Here is a 27,197-nt window from a genome sequence, read left to right on the forward strand (position 1 = left end):
TTATAGGCTTTGAAATGTGATTTTATGCAATTTTTAGTTGACTTTTTTGGATCGGCCCGAAAATGACTCGAAAAGCCCATACGGCCTGTTAGTTTGGATAGGTTTGTGCACATAATTTTCGAGGTGGCTAGTAGGGGTGCTTATGATGCGAGTCGAGTTCGAGTTTGGGGTAGCTCGACTCGACTCGTTGACAAATCGAGTCGATCTTTGACCGAGTCGAGTTTTGACCGATCTTTGACCGAGTCGAGCTTTGACCGAATTTGACTGAGTCGAGCTTTGACCGAGTCGATCTCGAGTAGCTTGCAATTTGATTTGTCTTAGTAAAACTCTCGAGTTTGTATAACATCTTTTCATTCTCTTTAACATCTTTTCATTCTCTTTAATTTTGTCATTTAAGAGTACATAAATAATTTTATTATTAATGTATAATCTAAAATAAAAGTTTTTTTTTTATCAAAATATCTTTATTTTTTTTATATATAATATAATATGAAAGAATTCGAGCTTCTTACGAGCTTTCGAGTCGAGTAATGATCAACTCAGCTCGACTCATTAACATTTCGAGTCAATCTCGAGTTCGAGTCGAGTTTTGACCGAGTCGAACTCGAGTTACTCGCGAGTTGTCTCGTCTCATAAGCACCCCTGGTGGCTAGCATGAGAAATGGGCTGATTTTTTGTTTTTTTGCCTTGGCCTATTCGGTCCAATGACCATCTCTAAAAAAATTACTACGTAAAAATGGAGGGAAACAACAAAAGTCTATTCCAGTGGTATAGTAACTTTGATTCCAAATGTTATATTTGAGCAAAAGCTAAAAGATAGTGTGTTCCAACATTAATGGAAATAAAAGAGACATATATAAGTCTTTCATACTTGATTGAAATTTTTATACTAAAACATAAAACATCATGGAAAGACGGTAAGGAAAAGCAGCTCGTGATCTTTCTTTCGAATTCCTCAATTGAAGCTCGTGATCTTTCTTTCGAATTCCTCCATTGAAGCAGCTTTTGAGGTAAGATTATTTCTTTTTCTTTTTCCTAAATCACCGAATATCAATTTCACAATATAGGGATTTGTCGTTAATTGAATTGTTTTCAGTATATTCAATTTAGGGTTCTTATAAGGTGAATAGTTTATTGAACTTTTGGTTATAATTACTGATTTATGAAATATTATAACTATCGATTTTATTGGTAGAATTTTGGTGTGTACAATTTAATGCGAGATGTGAATTTTGGAGTATAATTTGATAATTGAGTGAAATTTGGTTGTTATGTGTTGTAAATTGCAAATATACCTTCATTGTTAGGTGTTTCGCGGGAGGACTCGTTGCATTGCATAGTGTATGGGATTAATGAGGGAATACCGGAATAGGTTTTGTCACTGGGCTCTAAATTAGTTCTATTAAGTGCTTGGATTTAATTTTGCATAAAAATTCATATCTATAGCACTACAAATTATACTCTTATAGTATACAAGGTAATTCCTTGTATTATATTCATGAACAGAATTACAGAATGAATTAATAAAAGATAGGCAAACTTAATTTGAACTAGCTAATCCATCTGTAATGTTGGAGATTTTCAAATTTCAACCACAGCTGTGCTCAAATTGCTCAAATTTTGCGTAATTGCTGATTATTAAAACTAGTATACTTTGTCTCTGAACGTATATGTTAGTGTGCTTGTGCAGTTGTGCTTCTGCTTGTGATGAAACCAGCCTACTGTGATTTTTTTTTTTTTTTTTTATTTTTTTTTTTAATGCAGCTGTGATGAAATAATGCTTATACAGTTGGCTTCTATTTTTTGATTGAAAAAACAATTAGAAGTCTGTTCTTTATGGTTATATATGTGGATTTGTGACAATATCCCAAATTCCCAACGGCTATATATATTTTCAGTTTGAATTTTTCGCAAAATTTGGCAGATATGAAGCTTGTAGGTGATTGTGTTTTTGCAATAAATGCTATTAGGTGATTAAGTTCTTTGTGTGGTTAACGCCCTTAACGGTGTAGTTAACAAAATTCCGGTGGGTTACCTTGCCTGAAAATGAGACTCAATCACCAAAAGGTGGAAAAAAAAAGTGGCAATAACCAGAAGATGAAAATACACAAGAACTTGATCACCAAATGTGTGCTTAACTCCTCATTAAAAGTCCTATTTTCTATTATACCCTTTGTAAAATTGAAAGTTTGAAGTGTCATATAAGTAAGAAGATTTCTCAATCTGATAAGAGAGTGATTAGATAGTCTCTAAATTATTTGTTGTGTATAGTTAATTTGTGCATGAATTAAGTGTTAATTACTCGAGATGCTAAATTGTATCATATCTTAATAGGATGGACGATTTCAAGGGACGGTATGGGACGCACTTTAGTATCATCTTACGAGTTGGTCAGGTGATTTTTTCCAGCATTTCTATTGCTCTGTTGATATACAGCAAGCAAATCAAATTAACTGACGGCATTTGGTTCAAGTACTACGTGTTATTTATTTTATATTGGATTTAAAATAATTATTTTTGTACCATTTTTAACAATTTTTTTTTTGTTAGTGGTTTGATGCTATTAATGGGCTTTTTGGATGGCTGGAGTTTTCTCCTTATATGGGGAGAAATGTATGCCCTAATAAAGGGAATAGATATTCGGACTTCTCGTGTATACTATTCTATTATTCGTTTCGGTGATGTGGTATGTATTTTTCAATTAGTTTCATATTAATTTTGCTGATAATTTTAATTAGTTTTATATTAATTTAGACAAATTAATTTAACTCTAAACGCAGAATGTATTCACTTATGCGTTGGCCGGCACAAACTCGATGGCATCGATGGTGCTCTTCTACACCGTTGACACTCATAAATGCAGTATAGAGGGATTTGGACTTTGTACTGTATTTTTATTAGCTAGTATATCGGCATTTGTTGCCACTGTTTGTATTACCTATTTGGCTATTCCACTATTGTTGGACTTTGGGTTGGACTCACTATTCAGTAGGAGTAGTCTATGTATTCAAGATTAATTAATGATAAAAGTTTGCCTATATCACTGTTTCTCGCAACAACACAAGTGGGCTTTTATTATACAAAGAAAAGATAAACTGGGCTCTAAATGACTTAAGGCCTGTTCTCATTGACTGAATTCAGCTGAACTGAACTAAATTGAGCTAAACTGAACTGAACTGAAATGAAATGAATATTTTATAAGAGAAGGAAATTAGGAGTTGAGCTGAATTGAACTGAGTTGAACTGGATTTCAACGTACGAGAACAGGGCCTTAGGGCTGTTCTCATTGATTGAACTCAGCTGAGCTGAACTGAACTGAACTGAATATTTTATAAGAGAAGGAAATTAGGAGTTGAACTGAACTGAAATGAATATTTTATAAGAGAAGGAAATTAGGAACTGAACTGAACTGAACTGAATTGAGCTAAACTGAACTGAACTGAATTGAGCTGAACTTAGCTGAACTGAACTGAACTAAATTTCAACGTAAGAGAACAGGCCCTTAGTCAATACCACCCCTAAAAAAAATAAAAATAAAAAAAAAAAAAAAAATTGCAAGCTTGTCATTATATTCTACGTTTTCTAAAAGTATATGGGATTATTATGCTTTATGTTTTTTCCAATCACCCTACACATAGAGTTATAAATTACTACAGCTACATTGATCACGTTAAGGCAAAGTTTATTTTTTTGTTTTATCTCTTCATATGTGATTGAAACACAACAAAACAGAGAAATTGCTCTCATTGATGCAAAGCTCGCCTTCTAAGCTTGTTACGAGGGAAATATTTAAATTGCCTTTCTATCTAGGCTCGTTGTATTAGCTACACAAGGTAGACTATATTGTTTTTGCCCTCTTTGACCTCATCAAATGCCATTTTTTTTTTACTGAATTTGAGAAAATCACCCTCCTTGTTTATGCAAGGTTTATTTAAATTTTGTCTAAAACTGAGCTTTTTAGTAAACTTGTGTGTGATTTGATTGCACGTACACTATCAATTGAGCAATTTGAGCAAGTAGGCTAAAATTTTATTTTTTTTACACAACAAAGGATATATTAATAAACCTTCAAAAGAAGGAAAAGTTTACAGCAACATTAACAGAGTTTGAGCAAAAGAACTTCCTAGAAGAACGAGGAAACTTAGAGCTCAAAGGGCTACTAAAATGCATAAAGCAGTCATTCCTAAAACAGAATATAAAAGCACATAAAGCATAATAATACTACAAGTGATCCAGAGAGCATGAAAGGCAATAGGTTGGCAGAGCCAACACAGTTTCAGGGATCCAAAAACCAATAGCTTATTTCGCATTCAGAGCATCCATCTGCGCATCAAACAGGTTCTTGATGCACTCTGGAACAACCTCATGGTCAATATGCCCCACTGTCATCTTAATCCCAAGACAATGTGCTATGATATTATCCATCCTTCTAACATATTCAATCTCAACGATCTCAAATTCAGTGGTAAGCTCGGCTACCTCATTAATAAGCGCAGAGAGCTTGTGACGAAGATGATTATCAATAGTGTCAAACTTGACCTTGAGGGAGAGGGCATCCATTTCAACCACAACTTTCTGAAAATTGTAAACTTTGGCAATGGTGAGGCCCTCTTTAACAGCAAGAAGCTCAGCACCGAATGGAATAAGAGCGTTATATTTGCTGGAGAAACCCATACACCAGTACCATTCTCCCTTCTGACATACCCTCCTCCTGCAGCATTATTAATGGAAACCCAAGCTCCGTCCGTGGTGACTTTAGCATAGCCAGAGGGGGGAGGACGCCATCTGCGAGGATTAAGCCTTGGGGCAGTCACAGCACTGGTTCTGCCTTTGCCCTGCAGTACATAATTAGTGATCTGATAATCCAAAATAGAACCATTAAAAACCGAATGTGAGGCAGCAGCTTTATGATCAAAGACAACAGCATTTGTAGCTTTCCAAATATGCCAACAAGCTATAGCAAAGGTCATTTTCCAGTGAGCACTTTGCTTAAGATTATGGTTTGGCCAAACTGACCAAGGAGCATTAAAGAAGATATTAAGATCAAAATTAGTAGGAGCTCCAATTTTAGCTAAAATCTTATTCCAAATGCAAGCAGAAAGGAGGCAGTCACAAAATAGATGGATATGAGACTTGGGGTTTGGACCACAAACAGAACAGGTAGAAGCAATAGCAGGAATAAAACAATCAAGATTTTCGGAAACAGGAAGGATTTCATGCATACAATTCCAAATTAGCATTTTGTATTTGTAGGGGCACTTAATCTTCCAAATACCCTTCCAGGGAAAACAGCTATCCGAGGGGGTACATTTGTTTCTAATTAATGATAAGCAGAGCTGATATTGAATCTACCATCCTTTGAATGCTGCCACTGAATTAAGTCCTCGAGAAATTGGGAATTTTGGAAATTGGAACAGCTAATATTTGATCAATAACTTATAGACTTTGGAATCAAATGCATAACATCATTTAGGTACCAAGATCCACCATTACGAATAATATCAGCTACAAACCAATGAGCTTTAGAATTAGGGACCTCACAATCCATAAGAAGGTAAAGAGGTTTGTTGTCAATCCAGTGATGATACCATGCAGTAATCTAACTGGCCGAGAAGATCAGCTTTTATGCCACCGTGCTCACTTTTTATCGTGCTCACTTTTCCCCTTTGTACAAGCTCTACAGTGATCATCAACAGATATAAGAAATGCTAGGATTAAAACATCACAACTAAACAGTCAGTCTTTTTTTCATACCACAATCACCACAATGTTGAATTGGATTGAACCTTATCTTAAAAGTTATCAATTATCAAAGAGCAATACAAGAAAGAGAGGAAGAGATGAATATACAAGTTATCTCCAGTACTTAAAAGTCTCAATTTACTCCATGTTTACTTGAGAGGTTCTAAAACTTGACACAATATTATATATAAATGGCAGTTGAATGAGAGCTTTTAAGCATGAATTACTAGTACCCAACAATGAAAAACATAATCAATGATTGTGAAATCAAAAATTGAAGACGAGCATCAAATTGTTAGGATGATTGTTAACAATTCAAATACAAGTCATGAATTATTTCAAAATTGAAAGTAGTCGGTTCTGAATTGAGTGCCTTAATTTGCATTACAAGTAAGTTGGCCAATTGAAGGGAACACACTAATTTGAGGCAATCAATCAAACGTTCAACTGAGTTCACCCCAGAAACTCCCAAATCCATTTTGATCTACAAATAAAATTAAATTGATAGTTTTCGAAATTGTGATTGAATTTACCAATTTTTCTGTATTAATCAAACAACAATTTACTCACAAGTCAGAACCAAAGGTTTGAGGTAAAAAGACGAGAGAGAAGGGGAAAGTGACTACTAACTCCGTACAATCAAAGAAAGAGATTGCCATTCTAAAGAAAACAAATTATGGTAGATTGGTCAAATCGAATTAATTTTGGGTCATTTGGGTCGAATCGGGTTGGATTTGGGTTCTCTCTGTAAAGTCGAGTAAAAATTGACTAGTCAATGGCCAGCGTAGTAAAAAAAGTATGTTAACTAAATACACAGAAAAAATATATAACAAGTTTTATTTATTCATTTAAGAACAAAATAAAACATATGATAGCCTTTTTTTCAATTAAAAGGACAAGGATTACTATTACTTATATAAATATAAATGCTCATATAAATATAAATGCTCTAAATTTAGAGCTTTGTCATACAACCACCATCATAGTAATCATCACAACATTGCTTTTGAGTATCATAACATTTGAATTCAAGACAACAATATTGTGTTCGTCCACCACGAGTTTGTGGCTGGCAAATGTTAAGCTCTACTTTTATAGATCCATATCCATTGTCAAAATTATTCAACATATCCTTGCGTGAGAACTTCAAACTGCCATCACCACCTACATATTATTGAAAGAAAAAAAAGTTATTAATACACTAAGACAATTGAATCTACCTTATAAATTTTAATGACATACTTGTAGCTAAATAAAACAATCATCAATCTCATCATTATGTGCACCATATATAAATTACTAGAGAAACCTATATGGTTAAATAAAATAAAATAAAAATTGCATAACTTATAATCTGCATTTGCAGTGATCAAAAGATAGAAAACTATAACAACAACAGGAAAAATGGTACTTGATGCCATTATTTTCGATTGAATAGAGAATAAATTTTATGAGTATGTCATGAGTTCAACTAAAATTGAATTTATAGATACATAGTGTTGGTAATTTTGGAAGGTTAATTAACTGTCAAAATAAGAATATTATCACATTTAATACGGGGTGGTGATCACAATGAATTACTTTCCTTATCTTAATATGCAAAAGACTGGCAAATCCTAAAATTGAATTTATAGATACATGATATATGTAATTTTGGAAGATTAAGATTTTAGTAGCTATTAATTAGTGGTCTAAATAAAATCTGTATCACATGTGATATGGAGTTGTGATCACAATTGATTACTTTCTTTATCTTAATATGCAAAAGATATGCATATCCTTTATTATAAAGGTGTAATAGTAAGTAATATTATTTGGAGGATATTGTCACCATTTTTGAAATACTTATATTGTATAAAAAAAATATTAAAACAATATATTAAAACTGCCTTATACTTTTGTAAATCAATAACTAGTTCGTAACAATATATATATATATATATATATATATATATATATATATATATATATATATATATATATATATATATATATATATATATATATCAAATGTTAGAATATTGCATATTACTACATGTGATATATTGTACTCGTATTTATTTTATTTTTTTTGAGAGAAAAGATAGAGCGCCAATTAATCAATCAATCACTTTTGTATACACCCGGTTTTCAGTAATTTACTGTACATCGAGTTCACTTTTGTCAAATTTAATGTCACTTTTGTCAAATTTAGTATCACTTTTGTCAAATTTATCAATGAAATATAAATAACGCTTATATATGTCAGAGTAATTTTTGTGCGTTTTAGTGTAACTTTTGCTCTTTTTATTGTCACTTTATAACGGATGTTCAGTAAATTACTGAACATCTGTTTTATTTAAAAGTTTGTGCTAACCAATTATCAATAATCTATCTATACTTTATATATTAAAAAGCGTTCCTAAAACAGAATATGTGCCACGTGTCACCCTTTTAAGCTCTATAAACGTGCCAAGTCATCAATATATACCACGTGTTATGTATTTAAACACTATAAATATGTCATGTCACCTCCACAACAAGAATTAGGTTTGACATTTAAAAAATGCTTACAACATGACTTGAACTTGAGACCAATAAGTATTACGATACAAGTCTTACCACCTTAGCTAACCATATATTGTGTGAATTTATCCAACAAAATTATAATTAACTTGGATAAGATGATTTGTCCTTAATTGTACTATTTGTTACAAATCATAGGATAACTTAACAACTTATATTAAATTTTGTTACAAATATCGAATATGATTCTCCTAATACAAATCTTTATTCAAAATATTACACTTTGAAGATAATTATCAATACATTAAGCAAAAATAATTTTAAGTTAATTGTAAACTAGCAACTCGGGGCATTGCCCGAGCCACACACTAGTCTATACTATATACTAAAGTAATCACCAAAAGGGACACTTGGCATAATTTTGTGAAAAATTTTCCCTCCAAAATGCTCTTTTTTTCTAAAAAAAAAAAAATAAAAAAAAAAATTCTATTAAAAAAATTTAAAGGATAGACATCATTAAATTCAAATTTAAAAATAAAAAAAGTGTTACATAAGTTATTTAATTTCAATTAATTCTATTTCAATTGACTATTAGTATATCATACTTTATAAACCCGTGCATTGCACGGGGACAAAACTAGTTATATACCAAAAGACACCCAGTAATGACACGTGTTAATTTTTGGTGTGTCTTTAGTTTTTTTTTTTTAATAAATAATTAGTATATATATTTTAAGGAAGTTATTAAAAAAAAAAAATTATTTTTGTTAACCATACAAATGAACAATTATATTAACCATTCTTCTGTTCATACAAAGTTAACTACATAATGGAAATATAAAATCTTTTTCAAGAAAATGTAATTTTGGTGGAATATATCAATCATCAATATATATATATATATATATATATATATATATATATATATATATATATATATATATATATATATATATATGCACTCTAAAAGACACACCAGCAATGACACGTGTTATCTTCTGGTGTGTCCTTAGTATATTTTTGTAAGAAAATAAACTTTTAAAATAATTGAAAAAGAATAAACTCAAAGTATTTTCTTACAAAATTTAGGAAAAAAAATCATAAAACAATACATTTATCAACTTAGATATCTAGCCATATCAATTATTTATAGTAAAAAAATCATGTATATATATCTTTCAACCTAACATAATTGGTGAATAAATTAAAAATTATCAAATGTGAAAAAAAAAATGCAATCTGTTTACAAAATAGAAGAAAGCTTGAATAAAAAAAAAGGGGTAATGCTATATGTAGCCCTAAAGGCTATATATAAGCATTAAATACACTCCTGAAAATTGTATAAAATTAGGAATTCATGACAAAAACACGTGTAAATCGGTGTAATTAGTGTTTATATTTTCATGATTTCCTAATTTTTTACGATTTTCTGTGTAAATTTAATGCTAATATATAGCCCTAAGGGCTATGTATAACATTTTCCATGAGAAAAATGTATGAAGTAATATGTTGTCATAAAAGATACTACAAAATAGTATTTTAAGTTCCTTGATTTGTGATATAATAAGAATTAGATTTTTGACCAAATTTTTTTCATATCTATATATAATTTTAAATTGATACTCCGTAACAAAGAGTGAAATAATCGTGCATGGCACGGGATCTAATTAGTTATAAGATATAATCTTGATAAAATATCCAATAAACATTAACACAAAATTTTCATTTTTTTTTTCGAGACATCTTCACTATATAAATTGAGAAATTTATCAATAATTTAATCACAAAAATGAACTACACTCTTCTTATTCATTTTCTTATTAAAAAAAAAAGTCTTACAATGTATGTATTCTTTTCTTGTAATGAATCAATTCGTCTACATAAACTAATTACTTATGGATTATTTATTTATAGAGAATTGAAATTTATTAAGAGTATGATTTTTTTAAACCCTTTTCAATACAAATATCATCGTAGGCTACATGAATATGGGAAAACCCACAAGCTTTCGAAGACACAGCATTGATGACCATTCAAGAAATCAGACTCCACCCATACGTTCAAATACCCCAGCCTCCTTGCCAGTTGCATAGCATACCTCATAGCCATCGCTTCCACACATTTCGGGCTTGAAGCACCAACCTTCTTCATGGCTGTTAATAAAAGGCGCCTCAGCATCCCCGAAGACAACACCCAGGCCAGCAGCCCCTCCCACAGCCCCACAGGTACATGGGCGTCCAGCCGTCCACATTAGCCTTCACACACCCAACAGGTGGGCAGCCCCAAGGGGTGCTTCTAAAAGCTCTAGATCGAACCACAGCAGGTAAAAACACCTTTGCATTGTATATATTATACTCCTGCACCAATCTACAATACCCTGCCGCAAACAACACTACATCAGGTCGCTCATTCTCAAAAATGACCAGATTTCCACATCGCCAAGCAGACCACATTAGCACTGCCATAGTGCATACTTCCTCCACACTAAATTTATTAATTAGCCATTCCCAGAATGCAGCAAAAGACTCACTGGGAGCTCCTATTAAATACACCTTCAAATCACTATGTTCCCAAAGCATACCAGCAGCAGTACAATATAACAATGAGTGCAATATAGTCTCCCTCTCACAGTCTGACATCCACAAACCTGACATGAGGCATCACTAATAATATGTCAGTGCACGAGATGATCCATCACTACAAGGTTGCCTTTAATCGCGCTCCATAGAAAATGTTGGAGCTTAGGAGGGCCCCTCATCTTCAAAACTGATCTCCACAGGTGATCATTGTTTCCCCCAGAAACTCATCATTGCCACCCCCCTTAGCTAACCAATATTCTTAGCCAAATACCAAAACATCCCATCCTTTGAGACAGAGGTACTGCAAGGTTCAAAGCTTGAGTCTCTGAGTCAACAAGCCCCCTTATTTTATCCTCGTCCCATTCAGCAAATCCCTCCTTCATAAGTTCCTGCACCAACATGGCAACATATTATCCCACTGGCAAGCGGTTGGGGAGTGATATATCATACTTGTATTAATCAAAGTTCAGATTTTAATATTCTAACGATTGCAATTCATTAATAAAATTATTTCAATTTTCCATATATATAAACTTGCATATGTTCAATAATAAATGATTATTATACTACACAATTTCAACCAAAAAATAAATAAAAAAAAAGTTGTTCAAAGCTACGGAGTAGGAGTTAGCTGTTAGCAGCATTGGGCCAGCGGCAATGAATGACATTGTTGAGGACAACAGTAGCACCAACAGACGAACAATGATGGCAGCTTTGGAGGTTGATTTTATAGCGACGAGCAATACCTGAAATTAGAGAAAATAAATTAAGATTTGTCCTAATTCTTAACCCACATCTATTCATCATAACTATATTAAGATGCAATTGAAAAGTACAGGGCTAGTGGTTACAGCATGATAAAATGGCACATGAATGTCTGATCACTGTCCTGAAAGACAACAATACAAATTCAGGACTAATTCTTCATTAATTAGACAGCATTTTCTCAATCGCCCTTATTCCTGTTATCCCTATTATCAAAAGAAGGGAGAGATGTAGTTGGGGACTTAGGGAGGGAGGGAGGGAGGGCGGTTATTGAAAGACTTTACATTTAATCTTGGAGGAATAATGATGCATTCAGTGTTCTGCAAATCATCAAATTGAGCAATGCTATTAAAAGAGGCATGGATTCTTCAGCAGTTCAGCCCTTTGCATAGCTATAAACCATTTTTTCTATCAAGCAAACTGAATTTATTGAGCATCAATATAAAATGAGTAGTAAAGGAAAGTTTATCTCCCTAGTTATGGATTTAAATAGCTTCAGGCACCCAAATAAACCATATGATCAAATATGAAGTTAACTACATTGCATTCAAGATCCCCTAAAAACTAACATAAGGAGCTTCTTTCACACATGAAACTGTAAAAGGTAGTCATGTTAGAACAATGGAATTAAGAAAATACCAATAGCGCCAATAGCATCTAGATGATCGGCATCTTACACCACCCCAAATTCCAGAGAATTCCTTATCAGAAAGTCCTGGAAGCTCCTCTTTGAAACCTGCAAAGATCACCAAGTTACCATAATACAAATCTAAATAATGATCCATTTACTTAGATAATCCAACATGGGCAACATCAGCCTTTTATATGCAAACACAAATAAGAAATCCTTGTTGTATCAAGAGGTTTGAAAAGGGGGATTGATAAAAAAATTACAGGAGGAATCAAAAGAGTAGAATTGTCAAACTGTCATGGATTATGGGGTAAACTGTAAAGACAATGATTGAATGAAATTAAAATTTCAGGGGATTGAAAATTAAAATTAGCACATCAAATTTAGCATTGAATAGAATCCAATAGTGAGGGACTACCCACTTAACAATAAACAATGAGAGCATAAATAATCTACCAAGTGTATACAATCTCTCAATCCTCTTAATATCAAGAGCAACTTTTACATGCAATAATGAAAAGATCAGTTCAGAGTGAAGTCTACCACATCTCCAAATGGCCGAATTACTATGGGTAATTGGGTATATACATAATAACTTAGAAAATAAAACAGTAGAGTTAAAATTTTATTTAAAATAATCAAAGTTTCTCAAAATTCATATACTTCGTATATTGATTTCATTAGCCTTTCAAGCAAAAGGGTGGACCTCTGGATAATCAGTGCCTTTCTCTTGGTGTTGTTTTGCTTATTTCTACTAGTGATTGTTTTTTCAGTAAGTTATTGCCTGAACATTCAAGCTAAGTAGTATAGCAAGCAAAAATATCAACTACCTAAACAAGCATTAGGCTTCAATACAGAGCAAGTCTGATGCAGATTGCTCATCAGAATGCTGTATAGTCTTAGGCTCGCTCCCAGGTCTCGTATAGTCTTAAAGCAAGTCTTAGGCTCCTAGGTCTTGTATAGTACAAGAACAAGTCTGATGGAGATTGCTCATCATTATACTAAAATGATCACTACTAACAATCTCATAAACTTTGAAGCATAATCACTTACACAGATTTGATATCATATGCCTTAAATTTTAAAGATTGCACACAAACACCCATTACTATGCCAAATGAAAAGTAATTCGAAAAAATGAATGTAAAAATTAAAAACTCAATCAGTATAAAATTGAATAAATTGAACATAACTAATTATGATAGCAAGTAAAGGTTATCCAGGTCAAAAGCGGAAATTTCCAGTTTGAGCAAAAGCTAAGAGAAAGAGGGTTATAACAAAAATGGAAATGTTAATGGAAGAAGACATAATTGAAATAAAGCAGAATTATTGATAATAACATCGAAAACATTACATACCAAAACTGAAAACACACTCATTTTTCTGCACGATCATCGGATTTCAATTCACCGGCCTTCCCCATTACACGGTTAGTTTTTCATTTTTAATAATTTCAAGTATTAATTTCATTCACTGTTTATGTGCTCAAATGCATTTTCCGCCCAAATTCAATAAATTATTATTAAACCTGCGGTGATTCTCTGTTGTTACTTGTTAGCCGTTGGATCCTGCCATTTTCGTAGACCTGATCAGAGTGAGCTGGCCCGACCCGGCCCAATTTGGACGGATTTTGGGCAGATTTTTCCAGCTCGAAATCGGGCCGGGTCCAGCCTAATTTTTATTTTATTGGACAAGCTTGGGAATGGGATTTTTTTTACTGGTCCGAAATGGCACATAATTTTTCTGACCCGAAACTTGGCCCGTCCCTGCCCAAGGAGTGGACTGATATTTTTTAGCCCGTCTCAACCCGCTGAATGATCACCTCTAGTAAATTGGAAGGAGAAGAGGGTTTTGATTTAGGAGAGGTTCCTTAAGCAATTAAGGAGTTGCTTTTTATTGTTTTTGCAATATTGGATTGTTAATTAAGGTGATCATGGTTGGTTATCATGGTGTGTAGCATTTTATAACAAGTTTGTTCTACTTACTAAGCTCCTACTTTCTTAATTAATTCAGATTTTGTGCTTATGGCTTAAGTATATGGTTTTATATGATTGCTTGTAGTTAGTTTGTGCATGAGTCATGTGTTACGGAGTACTCAAAATAACATAGTATAAAATTTCTGTATAGATGAATGTTGAAGGTGGACAAGGGCCTCCACCTCTTGCGGTGACTATTGTTAACGGTTCCGTAGGTTCCCTGGTGAGCTTTGTGCTGCGCCTGACTCAATGCCTGTCAATAATCTTCGGGGTGATTGATTTATTCACAACTAATGATTCCAAGACCATTTTTTATTTCCGGTAATATTAAAATTGTTGTACCTTTCTTTTGCTCGCCTGATGATTAGTTTTTGTTTTTTTAAAAAACATTATGGAAAATCAAATGTTATCACCAGAATGATGTCATAGATTTAAGCTAATATATCTTTGAAAATATCAAGCACAAGATTAAAACTAAAAGTATATATGTAATACAGTAACTGTAATATGAAATCGACGCTAACAACCTTTATAATCACTAAATTGAGTCTTTTTGGTTGGATACGATTTGGTTTGGAAATTCACTCTAAATATTGTTGAAAGAGATATCATTTTAATATATTGATTTGTTGCTTGGTAATTTATCCTTTTAAATGAAGTTACAACTTACAACAATACTCGTTTGTTCAAAATAACTAACACAACCAACTTTGCACACATGTTGATAGCACTAGTTTGACTTTATTTAAATAAAATAAAAAGGAAAAAAAAATTTAAAATTTAAAAGAAAAACCAAAAAACCCTAAACTAATCCAGCCACCGCAGCCTCACTGCCGGCAACATGTTGCCACCACAGCCCCACCTTGGCCCTCTCGTGCCCAGCCTCAGCCACTAAAACCGACAATCACTCCCCAATGGCCATAATAAATGGTCGTTTATTTTTCAAACAACCCAAAAATGACCAACAACAACCTCCACTTACGACTGAAATCAACCAGTTTATGGTCGAAATCGACCATTTCGGCCCTAAACCGGACGATTTCGACTGCTAGTGGCCGTTTTTAAGGGGTATGAAAAACGGTGGCCATTGGGGAGGGCTACCAGTTTTGGGGAGGGCGAAAAGGAGGGGGCAAGTTTCCGATGGCCGAGGTTGGGAGCAGGGCTCTCAGGTTGAGGAGTGGCGGCGGTGGGGTTAGATGGCTGGGTTAGTTTTATAGTTTTTTTTATTACCAAAAAATATATTATTTTGGAACCATAATATGCTGACACGTCGGTATTGTAGGCTCCACTAACGGATTTTATCCATGAATTAGTTAAATGGTGGTAAAAGACAATTTTTTCTTATACTGGATTTGGGAGAGAAATATTACATTACCTTCAAAATATCATTTCTTAAAATAATTAATAATATAAAAGATTTGAAATAAATTTTTATGTTGAAGAAACATATATAATGGTAAAGTAGGAAGGAATATATGATGGTGAAACAGAATTTTCCTAAGCAATTTGGCAGTAAAAACAAAAAAAAAAACAAAAGAAAAATCACAAAATAATTTTAGCAGAATATGTTTTACTTAGGAATTGATACGAGACATATATTATTCGCGTTTAGTATATAGTTATTCGCGTTTAGTATATAGTTATAGATAGATACTCTGCATCTTGTATCTCGATGACTTCATTTTCTTAACCTATCTTATGTGAACATATATTGTGTTTCTATGCTATAGGTTTTTGATTGCCGCTCTTCTCATTCAACTTGTATGGAGCATTCTCATGATACTATTTGACTTTTATAGTATTGTGACCAAACGCACATTTTGGAGTCGTAAGATTGTCATTGTATGTCTCTTTGCTGATGGGGTAAGAATCATAAGATCTTATGATCGTAGATCATCATTTGTTTTATAATTTTAGTTTGCAAGTTATTTTACCCTTCTTTTATTGATTAAAATAGCATGTACTCCGTATTAGATTTGAATAGCGTTTGCCTACTATCATGTGTTTAAGATTCATACTACTCTCATAATAAAAAAATAACACATTTGCATTTGAACTTTTGTGTAGAAGTCATGACCTATTTGATTAATTGGGAGCTGAGAGCAGTTTGATATTGTGGGATTGAGTGAGTTATAGAAATAAGGGGAAAATGAAATGAAAAGAGCGTGAAGGGAAATGAATTTATCCACTGTATAATTAATCACATTAACAGATTATTGGTAGTTTAAGACAAAATCTAATTTTCTGACAATAGTTAATTAATTCTTATAGCAGTAGGGGTTGATTATTTTGTATGTTCTCTCTTTGTGCAGATCTTATATGCGACCATCTTTTCAGCCTTCTATGGGAGTGGAACAATTGCCTACACTCTTGGCAATAGATTACACTCCTGCAACAAGAATCCATGTATAGAATATGTCTTTGCAGTTGCTGCGACTTTCGTATGTTGGTTAGCTGGTTTAGTTATACTTTATCTGAATTATACCAACTTATGTGCACACCAGTAGTTTGGTCTTTTTAATTGTAACAGTCTAACTTATAGAACTGTTTGAACGGCAAGTTTTTTTGTAAAACATTTTAACTTCTATGTACACAATCTATGTATTACTCCGTACATGTCTATTTTATGTGTACCATGTATTTATCTCTTTTTTTTTCTTTTTTTTTTTTTTGAAAAGACCATCTATTTATCTTAATTTTCACATTGTGGTAGATTATGCTAGATTGCAAATTAAAAGTAATCATGTTAATTGTTGTCAAACTCAATTCATTTTCAATTACTTTTACATTAATCTTTGCTGCAAAATCTTACGACCCCAAACCTTTGGGTAGCACTGTAGCACACTAGCACTAACACATTTAAAGTGAGCCAAAAATTTCTCATCTTGAACATCTTAATATATCAAATTTAGACAGTTTGATTCCGAGGCCAGAAGTTGGATGTTATCAATTACTGCAAGTGCTATCACACTCACGGTAAATCAGTGTATCATAACAAAACTAGGGTTTCTTCCTAACTTTCCTCTCAAAGAATTTGAACAACATCAAATTCTTGTGGGATAGCCTTGTGTTTTCCTCCATTTCAATTTTTGCTACAACACTTTTTTTTTTTGCTAAAATTGGAAATTTGGAATCTTTTATACTCACAAGAGAAATACTGTTGGCGTTTGATTGGTAGAGGGGAAAGGGAAAGACTTAGGGCCTGTTCTCATACGAGTTCAGCTCCTAATTTCCTTCTCTCATAAAATATTCGTTTCAGCTCAATTCAGTTCAGCTCAACTCAATTCAGCTCATTTTAGTCAATGAGAACAGATTTAGCTTAAATTCAGTTCAGTTCATTTCATTTCAGTTCTGTTCCTAATTTAGTAATTTCCTTCTCATAAACAATTCAGTTCAGCTCAGTTTAGTAAATGAGAACTTTTCAGATTAATTTCAATTAAGTTCAGTTTCAAATTTCCTTCTCTCATATACAGTTCAGTTCAGCTCAGCTTAGTTTAGTTTTGCTCAGCAAATTAGAAAAAAAAATCCTTACTCCTTAACTTATCATAGGTCGTTTGTTTTACTACTATTTTAAATAAATGGGATGGTCAAGGTAGTTAGAGGGCAATTCAAATACCTAAAATTTTATAGTTTGATATTGGTCACAATTGACTGATGAAGTGATGATTCAACCAAAAAATGAAACCAGGTTTCATTGGTCATGTTTGGGGTATAAAATTGATTCACTACATGGAAATGAGTATTACCTTGAGCAGTCTAAAATTTTGGGAACAATACCAAAAAGATTAATACCATAAAACTCTCCTTGGTAATAAGTTGATCGGTGCAACAAACTACTGTATAAAAACTTTAATGCTGGTCCAAGTGGAATTAGATCAAGATCCGTAACATGAATCCATCTATAATCACCATCACCTTTTTCCAAACCTATTAAATATCCATCTAAGTGTGTCATCCTTCGATGCTGAGCTAGGTTGCTACAGAGTAACAGAGGACGACAACAACATTGACAATATCAAAATACACAAAGGAGCACCATTCATCATTTTTCAACAAATGCACAAGATATATCAAATATGAGCATGAAACGACATTTATTTCGCTAAGACGAGCATAAAAATAACTTCATAACATGATTTACTGACAGTAAGCTGTTACAGTGCCATAGAAATAGAATACCAACTGCACCACCAGTTATAGCTGTTAGTGACAGTTTTTCCTTCTATTTTGGTTTCTAGCAAAGCAAACTAAACCATCCTAACATAACTTCTTTATATATATTATGCGACTATATATACAGGTAATAAATAAAGCAAATTCATCTTCCCTTGTTGGGCATCTAACTAGCATCCAGTGACTATTGCCTAATTGTCAGCTCAGCCTTGAGATGCAATACGCCATTGATAAAGAACTGGCTATCCTCCGCCATAAACGAGGTCCATGGTGTACCAAACAAGTTTCTGTACCCAACTGCCTTCCCTCCTGTGAAAGTGTAATTCCCTCGATATTTGGAAATAAACTCATCAGCTGGCTTTTGTCTAGCAGAAAATTCATAATCCACAGCAAAAGATACAGAACCCTTCTCCTGCATGCCCAAGAACAGACCAAAGCAATGAAAGGAGCTCTGCTGATCCATATTACAGTGGGCAGAGAGGAAAAACCCCTGTCCACCGAGATGGAAAGCCTGGGAATACACTCGACCTGATGGAAAGAGGTTCTGACATTCCTCTTTCCTCAAATCCAAGTACACTATACACTGCGGTCGCGGTAGTTCAAACTCTATCACCTTCACTGGGCGATATTTGTAAGCCCGCTCAATATAACGGTGACCAGAAGTGTTAGCCTCATCTGCAAGCAGGGCTCGTTGACGATAAGGTGGCTCGGCCTTGAAAAAAAGTGCTTCCGACACCAGCTTGGAGGAGAGCTCTGGATCTAGGTCATTGCATGTCATGACTTTCCTTAGCTTCCTGCATGTCATGTGCGGAAAACGGATCAATCGGCAGAGTCGAGTGCCAAGTACTTTTCGTCGCTCCTCCAACTTCGAGTAATGGGTTCTAGTCCACTTCACTGCAAAATCATAAACCGCGTCTTCAGAAGCAACCTGGAGATCATCACTGCACAGCACTGCCTCGATTCCAGCAAGGGGGAGGTCCATCACCTCTGACTGAAATCTGGAAAGCAAATGGCCTGTCAATTAATACTCACACAAAAGCTAATAACCTACAACAATTACAAAAGCAAGAAAGCATGGACTAATTGCAACTTGCAAGAGCTAGTGGACAATTATATTGGACTTAATAACTTTGTGGCAATTAATGTAGGAACAGCAAAAGTATCTATTTTCTCTTCATCTTTTATTTATGAAAAGGATGAGAAATTCAGATTATTTTCAGGTAAGCATACTTAGTCATGTCCTTGAACCGCAATGCAAGAAACTCCTTGGCTGCATCGGTCAATGGTTTGACTGCATCAGCCATCAAGACACTTGAGGGAAGGTCCAAGTATAACAAAGCTACATCAGAAGTCATAGGAAAATTGCGCAACATCCTGCTGCAGTATCTCATGCATGAAGCAACTTCAAATTTGTCAGCGGCCATCAGAACATCTAGTATACCAGGTGGAGTGTTGGTTTGTAAAGTATTGCTGTACATAAAATTTAGGAGATCCATGAGCGCAGCTTCCTCTGCTCCATAAAAGAAAAGAAAAGAAAAAAGGAGCTTCATAAGTTAATAATTCCAAGCTCAGTCAAAACAAATTTTAAAAATTTAAACTATGCTTTGACATCTGTTGTGAGTAGAAAAGAGGGGAAAAAAGGGGGAAGAAAAATGGAGGTGAGGGTGCGTGGGTAGGGGGAATGCTTGTGTTTTCGTTCCAACACTAGAAGGATTTGGTTAATTAAAAGGTGAGGATAATGTATCCCTTACTTTCCCAAGTCATACTTAAACAAGGGAAGAACGGAAAAAGATTCCCTCACCCTCTTCCCATACTTTCCCTCCAAAAGTCCAAATTACCCTTTCTAACACACCATCAGTTTATCAGCAAGAAAAATGAATCAGCAAAACAGAACATTTTGATGAGGATAATGACAAGGATAACTAAATTCAAGCATAATGGCCCTTGAGACAGAATTCAAAAGGAGAATGGGATCATTTACAACCGTGCAAGGCATCCATCTTAATCCACTTATACGGAGTATCTAATAATGGATTAAGAAAAAGATTCCAAACAGATGATTCCATCTGTACTTACCAGAGGCATGAATACGTAAAGTCACGTGTCGCTGCTCAGATTCCCTCATCCCATTTGAAAATAACTACAGAAGAAGTGTCAAACAATCAGAAACATGATACTAATTTTAAGATAAAATAAATAAAGACTGACTGACATACAAACTGAGATTCTAACCTTATAAAAAAAAGGACTCTTGGCAGCTAAGATTGGAGAGCTAATGTGAATAGTCTTCACTTGAAGAACAACTGAACAATCCATGTTCAAGGGAGAACCACTATTTTGCAGAGACTCATCACCTACAAGATTTTAACACAGATCAAAATCATGCAGAGGATTAACCAAATGAAAAGATATAAAAAAATATGAGCATGGAAACACAAAACGATGTAACATCAGGTATTTCAAATAATTTCCAGAATGTGGAATAGATAAATCAGTATCACACCATCAATAATTGGTGACTCTTCTAGCATAGCCACTGCTTCCCCTTCTAGACTTTCATAGGCAACACCATCAGGGTCTGGAATATTGCAGTTCAAAATCTGGTCATCGGGCTGCAGAATAATATCTGCACCTGCACGCAATGTTTATTCAGTGCTGTCAGCAAATAACCATGGCAAACCAAACAAAAAGTGAAATAGTCTGGTTTTATATACCAAAAACCCAAGAGTACAATGAAAAAAATACTCGACAAGCTCAATAAATATAAAAAATAAAATTAAAATTAAAAAAAAAACAAAGAAATTTTTTTTAAAAAGCTCATTCAAAAAATTAAATCATAAAATAAAAAAATTAAAAAAAAAAATAAAACCTATAAATAATATCAGAGAAACAAAGATAAAACCTCCTTCCACAAAATCCTTACAAATGAGTTTTCCTACATTTGACTAATGTGGAAACTCATGGAATTTTATGATTACAAAATAATCAGAATTCGTTATAAAATCAAAGTATCCGTTTGTGGGATAATCCTTTCCCAATCTATCACCAACTTATTTTCTAGCTTTATTAGGTATAATAATAATTCAAACTATGAAGATAAACTCACAGTTTTTTCTTCTTTGCCTTACAATTGTGCCAAAATAAAATCAATTTTTGATGTTAAAAGGGCTAGATAACTAAGGTTGGTTTTGCTGGTGGTGGTTGGGGGGTGGGGTCTCTTGAATCCCCACTTGGTTGAATAAAAGGCAAAAACCTGATATGGCCCAAATCCTGGACTTTATTCCACCCCATATTGGGCATCACTTGGTGTGGCTGTTGCTTCAAAAGGTATTCACTCACATATATCATATACCCACTTTAACCATGATCTACAAAGATGATTATTTGATGACTAATTCCAGATGCAGCTCTAAAAGCATAAGTAGGCAGGGAACCCTAAAAGCTGCTTCATAAACCAGTTGCTATATTAAACTATTCAGAATTTGGCCATTAAATAAAGAAGCTCTGAGTAGAAAATAAGGATTGCACAGGGATGTTGCTATTCTGCCTTTCATGTTACTATTCTAATAGTTATGCCCGCATTAGCAACATCTCATATATAGTTGAGACAACACATTCTAATCTACTTTAATTTACCTAAGTAAGAGAAGAGCAATGTGATCCAACATTTTGATTCAACCATTCATTCATGATTAAAAAAAAAAAAATTCTCTAATAAAGAAACCCATTGAAGTGCCAGGAGTAAAAACTAGCACAATTAATCAAGCTATAATTGGAGTTGTGATCAGATGGCATCATTTCTTCCATTTAGTGGTCAAAATAATGACACATGCGGACATGAGATCACTTTCAGAGGTGTTTGTTTAGGGGTATTCAAGAAAGGGAAAGACAATCAACTACCATAAGGTCCATAACATCCTTTGTTATTGTTTGTTAAACCAATTTACTGATTCCCTTTACCCCCTTTTCCCCGACTCTCTTCTACCATGATTCCCCCACACCAACCCCCCCCCCCCCCCCCACCTCCCAAAGGAATCATCCTAACCAACTTAACTGCCAATTGACCACCCAAAAACTACACCTATTTACCAGAACTTCCTTTGACCGCCACCGAAAGTTCCTTAAACAACACCGGAACCGCCTTTATCACTGCCAAAACTTCCTTAGGAACTGCCCAATCATTGAAAAATTCAGCCAACCACCTCACCAACCATAAGAAAAACACACAACCTTCAAAAACACCCATCCACGACGAACCACCACCCAACCACCAACCATCACTAAAAATATACCCCACCCACCATAATCATCCTCTTAACATTGAACCATACCCAACCAACCACAAAACCACCCTTCCACCACAACCAATCCTCCCAACTTCACCCAAACCACAAAAAAAAGATATTAAGGCTTTGATTGATTGATTGAACTCGCCGGAAACCGCCCCAATAATAACAAAAACAGAAAAACTACTCTAACTATTTAAAAATTACTCCACTTACCCTAAAACCAACCAAAAACAGGTTAAGGAGTGACAATGGAGTTGGTGATGGAGAATAGTGGTGATGGTTGTTGACCTTCTTTCCCTTTCCCTTGTTTTTTAAAAATTAAAAATTAAAAAAAAAAATACAATCTAAAAGATATAAGGGAGTAGCTATCATTTTCCCTTCTTTCCCTTTCCCCTTTACAAACAAACTCCCCCTTATAGTGTTATCATACCAAGACCCTTTACAAACAAACTCCCCCTTACAATGTTGTTATACCAAGACCCTTGGAAATCAAGCTAATATAGATTAGTTTGGTTTCGAGCTAAATATCCCAAAACATAAAACTAGAGATCCAATAATTTTGCAAATAGTTTATTAAGTTTTCGGATAAATCCTAAACACACAGGTTTCTTCAGCAAAGTAACAGTACAAAAATCCATCCATTTAAAGGTCAAGTGCTTGAGCTACATAAATTTTCCACAATAATGAGAATTGGGGAAGATTCAAGTAGAAACTAAAGATATTCCAAAATCTTGGTCATCCTAGTGAAAACCACTATAAAAAAAAATAAATAAAACTCATTAGATAAAAGTATAAAACTACATTCACATGCAACTCAAAACACCTTTGATACTACTACAGCAGAAAACCCAAATCACACGTTTAAAAGTAGCTAAAATTACCACTAGCTAGCTAGTAATCCCCCATTTAAAAATCAAGCCCTCTTCTTAAGGGCATTAAGGCTATTCACACAGACTAAGTATATCATGAAGCATTAGTCAAGGCATTGGTTTCCCCAGCTAATATACGGAGTAAGTATAATACTTTCATACTAGTTAGATACTTTATTTCGGATTGGAGGGGGTACTATATGGGCGAAATTACGAAATATGATTTTAAACCAATGGTAATCAAAACTTGATTTTTTTTTTTTGAAAAATCAAAACTTGATTTCAATTCAAAAATTACCTTTGCAGTCAAATTTGCCAATAATGGTAACCAAAAACCCTAATTATTTATGCATCAATCAACACTAAAAGCCGCAATTACAATCATAATAAAAACTAACAATCAAAAAATACAACTCAAAAGCATAAATTAATGAAATAAATCAAAAGAAATTGAAAAAAAAATCAAGAAAATTATAGCAAAAAACAAACCAGGTTCTTTTTTGATATCATCTCTCCTACGCTTCCGATTCTTAGCCCAATCAGCAATGGTGGTGCAACCATCACCATCGGATTTGACATCAGGCAAATCAGGAACAATCTCAACCTTCAAAATCCGGTCGGAAAAATTACTATCATTGAAGGCAAATCCAAAATCAGATTCCGGGCTTGAAGATTGAAGATCATCATTAATTGCGCTACTACTACTGGCGCCCGATTTGATGATTGCAATTCTGGAATCGGCTAATTCCATATTCGACTGTTTCATCAGTTTCCCAGAAACCCTAACCCCCAAATTGAACCCTAATTGAAAACTTAGTACTCGTGTCTGGGTAAGTGTTCACAGTTATTGTGTGATGCATAAGTTATTGAAGTGACAGCATCTTAAGTACGAAGTATTAGGTTTTCAGTTACGACTGAATATGGAAAACTTTTGCGCAGTTGAGTGTTGAATTGATTATTTTGGGGATTTCGTATAGCACGATGAGTTTTTTCAATTTTGGGATTTTGGAAACTTTGGTTTACTTCAATTCAATTCAGAGGCAATCAAAAATCGGGTAGGGCCAGCCCGTTGTATAAAATTTTGTGTCCAAATTCGAAAAAAAAGGTATACTCTATAGAAATTTTTGAGTTAAAACGGTTTTTTTATGACTTTTAAGGACTTAGGGTCTGTTCACATTTACTGAACAAAGCTGAACTGAACTGAACTAAACTGAATTGATTGGAGCTGAACTGAACTGATTGGAACTGAACTGAACTGAATTGAGCTGAAATGAATATTTTATGAGAGAGGGAAATTAAGAGCTGAACTGAACTGAACTGAACTGATTGGAGCTGAACTGAACTGAACTAAACTGAAATTAAGTAAATGTGAACAGGCCCTTAATGGTTTGGATTCGAGTGTTAAACTAAAAATACATACGGAGTATTTAGGTTTACTAAACCTCTACCTCGCTTTTTGTTTTTTGTTTTTTTGGATAGAGCCGGCGGAGTAGCTATTGATGATCACCTCTATTTAAAATAAAATAAACCCTCTAATTGTTTAGTGCCCTAGTCAAATTGGACACGTATGCTAATTTGATCAATAGTATACGTTGTAAACTTATCAGTAAGTGTAAATTTATACCTTTTAAAAAGTTATAGCATGCGGACATGAATTTGTATATTTATACAAATGTTTGATTACTTAGTTGTCTTTATTAATGTTAATTGCATCAGTTTTGAACTCTTAATAATTGTGTGCGGATATTTATACCCCTAAATATATTTTCTTACATATTTCCCATTGACAAGACCTTTCACATGGATCAGGTTTTTTCCTCATTACTAATGTTTCAACAACTAAATTTGTGAAATAAGACCAAAACGAAAAAGCTCTCAAGAAATGGCTAATTGGCTAAGGCATTAACTGCCTTAGTTAATCTAAGGTTAATATTCGAAAACTACTCACATATGACTGTATGACTGTTTTTTTTTTTATTAATACATGTGTATAAATCATTAACATCGGTCAAATAGTGGCGGATCCAGAAACTAATAGTGGCGGATCCAGAAACTAATAATCGGTCAACGGTGCCACGGTGGCAAAGTCGGGTTGGGCAGCGATAGATCAGATGTGATAATAGCAAATATAGGTGTCTGTTTGTATTTGTGAGTTCTGGGAATTGGAGAGACAAAATAAGAATATAGGCCCTAACCTCTCGTGAAAAGTGATTAGATAGCCAACAATTTTTTTAAAAAAATAAAAGAAAACATTCTATCTAGTTGTCTTGGTTAGCCGGTCTTCAAGTGATGACATTAGGAACGGGGGTCCAAATTTATGGATTTTTCTTCTTTTAATCTATATATATGAGCCTAATGGACCAGATTTATTTTTCACAAAATGGGGATGCAGCTGCTCCCCATCTGGGCTTTATAGGTTCGCCCATGCGGTCAAATTCCATTGTTTGAAGGGAGTAATCTAGATTTTTTTAATGGTAAGAAGAAAGGGGCTTGTTTGAAGGGGAAGCTAAGGAAAAATCCCTCAAATAAGTCCCATGAAATTTGATCCCTAGACTTCAAGGATATGAGGTGGGAGCGATGCCACTACTCCATCACCTCAACCTCAAAGTATCCTTTAGAAAATGGTGGAGTATTTTGTTATGGGATAGAAGGAGTACAAATTTAAATAGCTAAGGAGTAGAAGATTATTGAAGAATAATTAACACTACAATTAAGGATGACATATAACTGATATAGAGTTAGATCTTAAAGTATAACCGAACCCAAGTTCAAAGCCCAAAATAGCAGCTATTGGACTATAATAATACCCCAATGCCAGTACAATACCTAAACCAAACATAAACTTTAAGGTCGTGTGCAACATATTAAGACAACTAGCCCAAATAGACCAACATGGATTATGCTCAAAACCCAAAGCCTGCAATTGAGTTGTAGGACATTAGGACTAATCAATTTAAGTTTTAAAGACACCATTTTTTAATTTTTATTCCACCCATTTTACCTTTTAGGTTAATCCGAATTCGAGTATCAATTCTAGGTGGTTAAATTTTAGTTTCCTCTCAATTGTTGCTGCGGGAATCGAATACGCGATCTTCCCTACTAAATGTGGTCCCAATCACCGCCATAACAATCAGTTTGGTACCCCCTTTTTAAAAAATGAAATAGCTACTCATATATTTTTACTCCATACTGAGAAGGGCTTGTTATGTTCAGCTTAATTTCAGTTCAGTTCAGCTCAGCTCAATCAGTTCAGTTTAACTCAGCTCCAATCAGTTCAATTCAGTTCAGTTCCTATTTTCAAATTTCCTTCTCTCATAAACAATTCATTTCATCACTATTCAGTTCAGTTAAGCCCCAATCAGTTTAGTTCAGTTCAATTGTTTTCAGTAAATCAGAACATGCCCTAAGTTTAGTATTCATAATTAAAACCCCCTTTCGTGAAGTGTTGGGCCAAAAATCTGGGCCAAAGCATGCTCAACCCCAACAAATTAGGCATAAAATTCTAGAAATCTTGCCCATTTTAGCTTATCCAAATCTGATCACTTCTAAATGATATTGAGTAATACTTTAACAATTCAGATTGCGGATGATAACCACTTCAAATTTTTTTTTTCGGTGTTTAGAGAGCCACAAGAGCGGGGGTGAGAATCGATCCCATGATCTTCAGG

At 34.0% G+C, this 27,197-nt stretch overlaps 2 protein-coding genes and 1 long non-coding RNA gene across 3 annotated transcripts; all 3 read right to left on the reverse strand.

Moving 5' to 3' along the window:
• Positions 1-4,068: 4,068 nt before the first annotated feature.
• LOC145596681 (uncharacterized) lies at positions 4,069-5,240 on the reverse strand. The gene is made up of 3 exons (XM_081652900.1): positions 4,705-5,240; positions 4,337-4,660; positions 4,069-4,183 (listed from the first exon to the last, which is right to left on the reverse strand). The coding sequence occupies exons 1-3, from the start codon at positions 5,238-5,240 to the stop codon at positions 4,069-4,071; spliced, it is 975 nt and encodes a 324-aa protein (XP_081509026.1).
• Positions 5,241-10,165: 4,925 nt separating this feature from the next.
• On the reverse strand, positions 10,166-13,702 carry LOC145599336 (uncharacterized). The gene is made up of 3 exons (XR_014103733.1): positions 13,581-13,702; positions 12,231-12,327; positions 10,166-11,572 (listed from the first exon to the last, which is right to left on the reverse strand). It is a non-coding gene; the product is annotated as an uncharacterized LOC145599336 (long non-coding RNA).
• A 4,599-nt stretch (positions 13,703-18,301) lies between these two features.
• LOC145597403 (BTB/POZ domain-containing protein POB1-like) lies at positions 18,302-24,545 on the reverse strand. Its single transcript, XM_081653561.1, has 6 exons — positions 24,019-24,545; positions 20,875-21,003; positions 20,604-20,725; positions 20,448-20,511; positions 19,602-19,881; positions 18,302-19,369 (listed from the first exon to the last, which is right to left on the reverse strand). The coding sequence occupies exons 1-6, from the start codon at positions 24,293-24,295 to the stop codon at positions 18,556-18,558; spliced, it is 1,686 nt and encodes a 561-aa protein (XP_081509687.1). The 5' UTR covers positions 24,296-24,545; the 3' UTR covers positions 18,302-18,555.
• Between the last annotated feature and the right edge of the window lie 2,652 nt (positions 24,546-27,197).

The sequence above is a fragment of the Chenopodium album genome, chromosome 20 (assembly GCF_948465745.1).
Source record: "Chenopodium album chromosome 20, dcCheAlbu1.1, whole genome shotgun sequence".
Classification (NCBI taxonomy): domain Eukaryota; kingdom Viridiplantae; phylum Streptophyta; class Magnoliopsida; order Caryophyllales; family Amaranthaceae; genus Chenopodium; species Chenopodium album.

Coding starts and splice junctions, on each gene's coding strand:
- LOC145597403 (XM_081653561.1), bottom strand. CDS start 24,295: ATGAAACAGTCGAATATGGAATTAGCCGATTCCAGAATTGCAATCATC. Junction 19,882..20,447: donor TTTACGTATTCATGCCTCTG/GTAAGTACAGAT, acceptor TTTATGGAGCAG/AGGAAGCTGCGCTCATGGAT. Junction 19,370..19,601: donor CGGTTCAAGGACATGACTAA/GTATGCTTACCT, acceptor TTTGCTTTCCAG/ATTTCAGTCAGAGGTGATGG.
- LOC145596681 (XM_081652900.1), bottom strand. CDS start 5,240: ATGCTAATTTGGAATTGTATGCATGAAATCCTTCCTGTTTCCGAAAAT. Junction 4,661..4,704: donor AATAATGCTGCAGGAGGAGG/GTATGTCAGAAG, acceptor GGGTTTCTCCAG/CAAATATAACGCTCTTATTC. Junction 4,184..4,336: donor CCAGAGTGCATCAAGAACCT/GTTTGATGCGCA, acceptor ATTCTGTTTTAG/GAATGACTGCTTTATGCATT.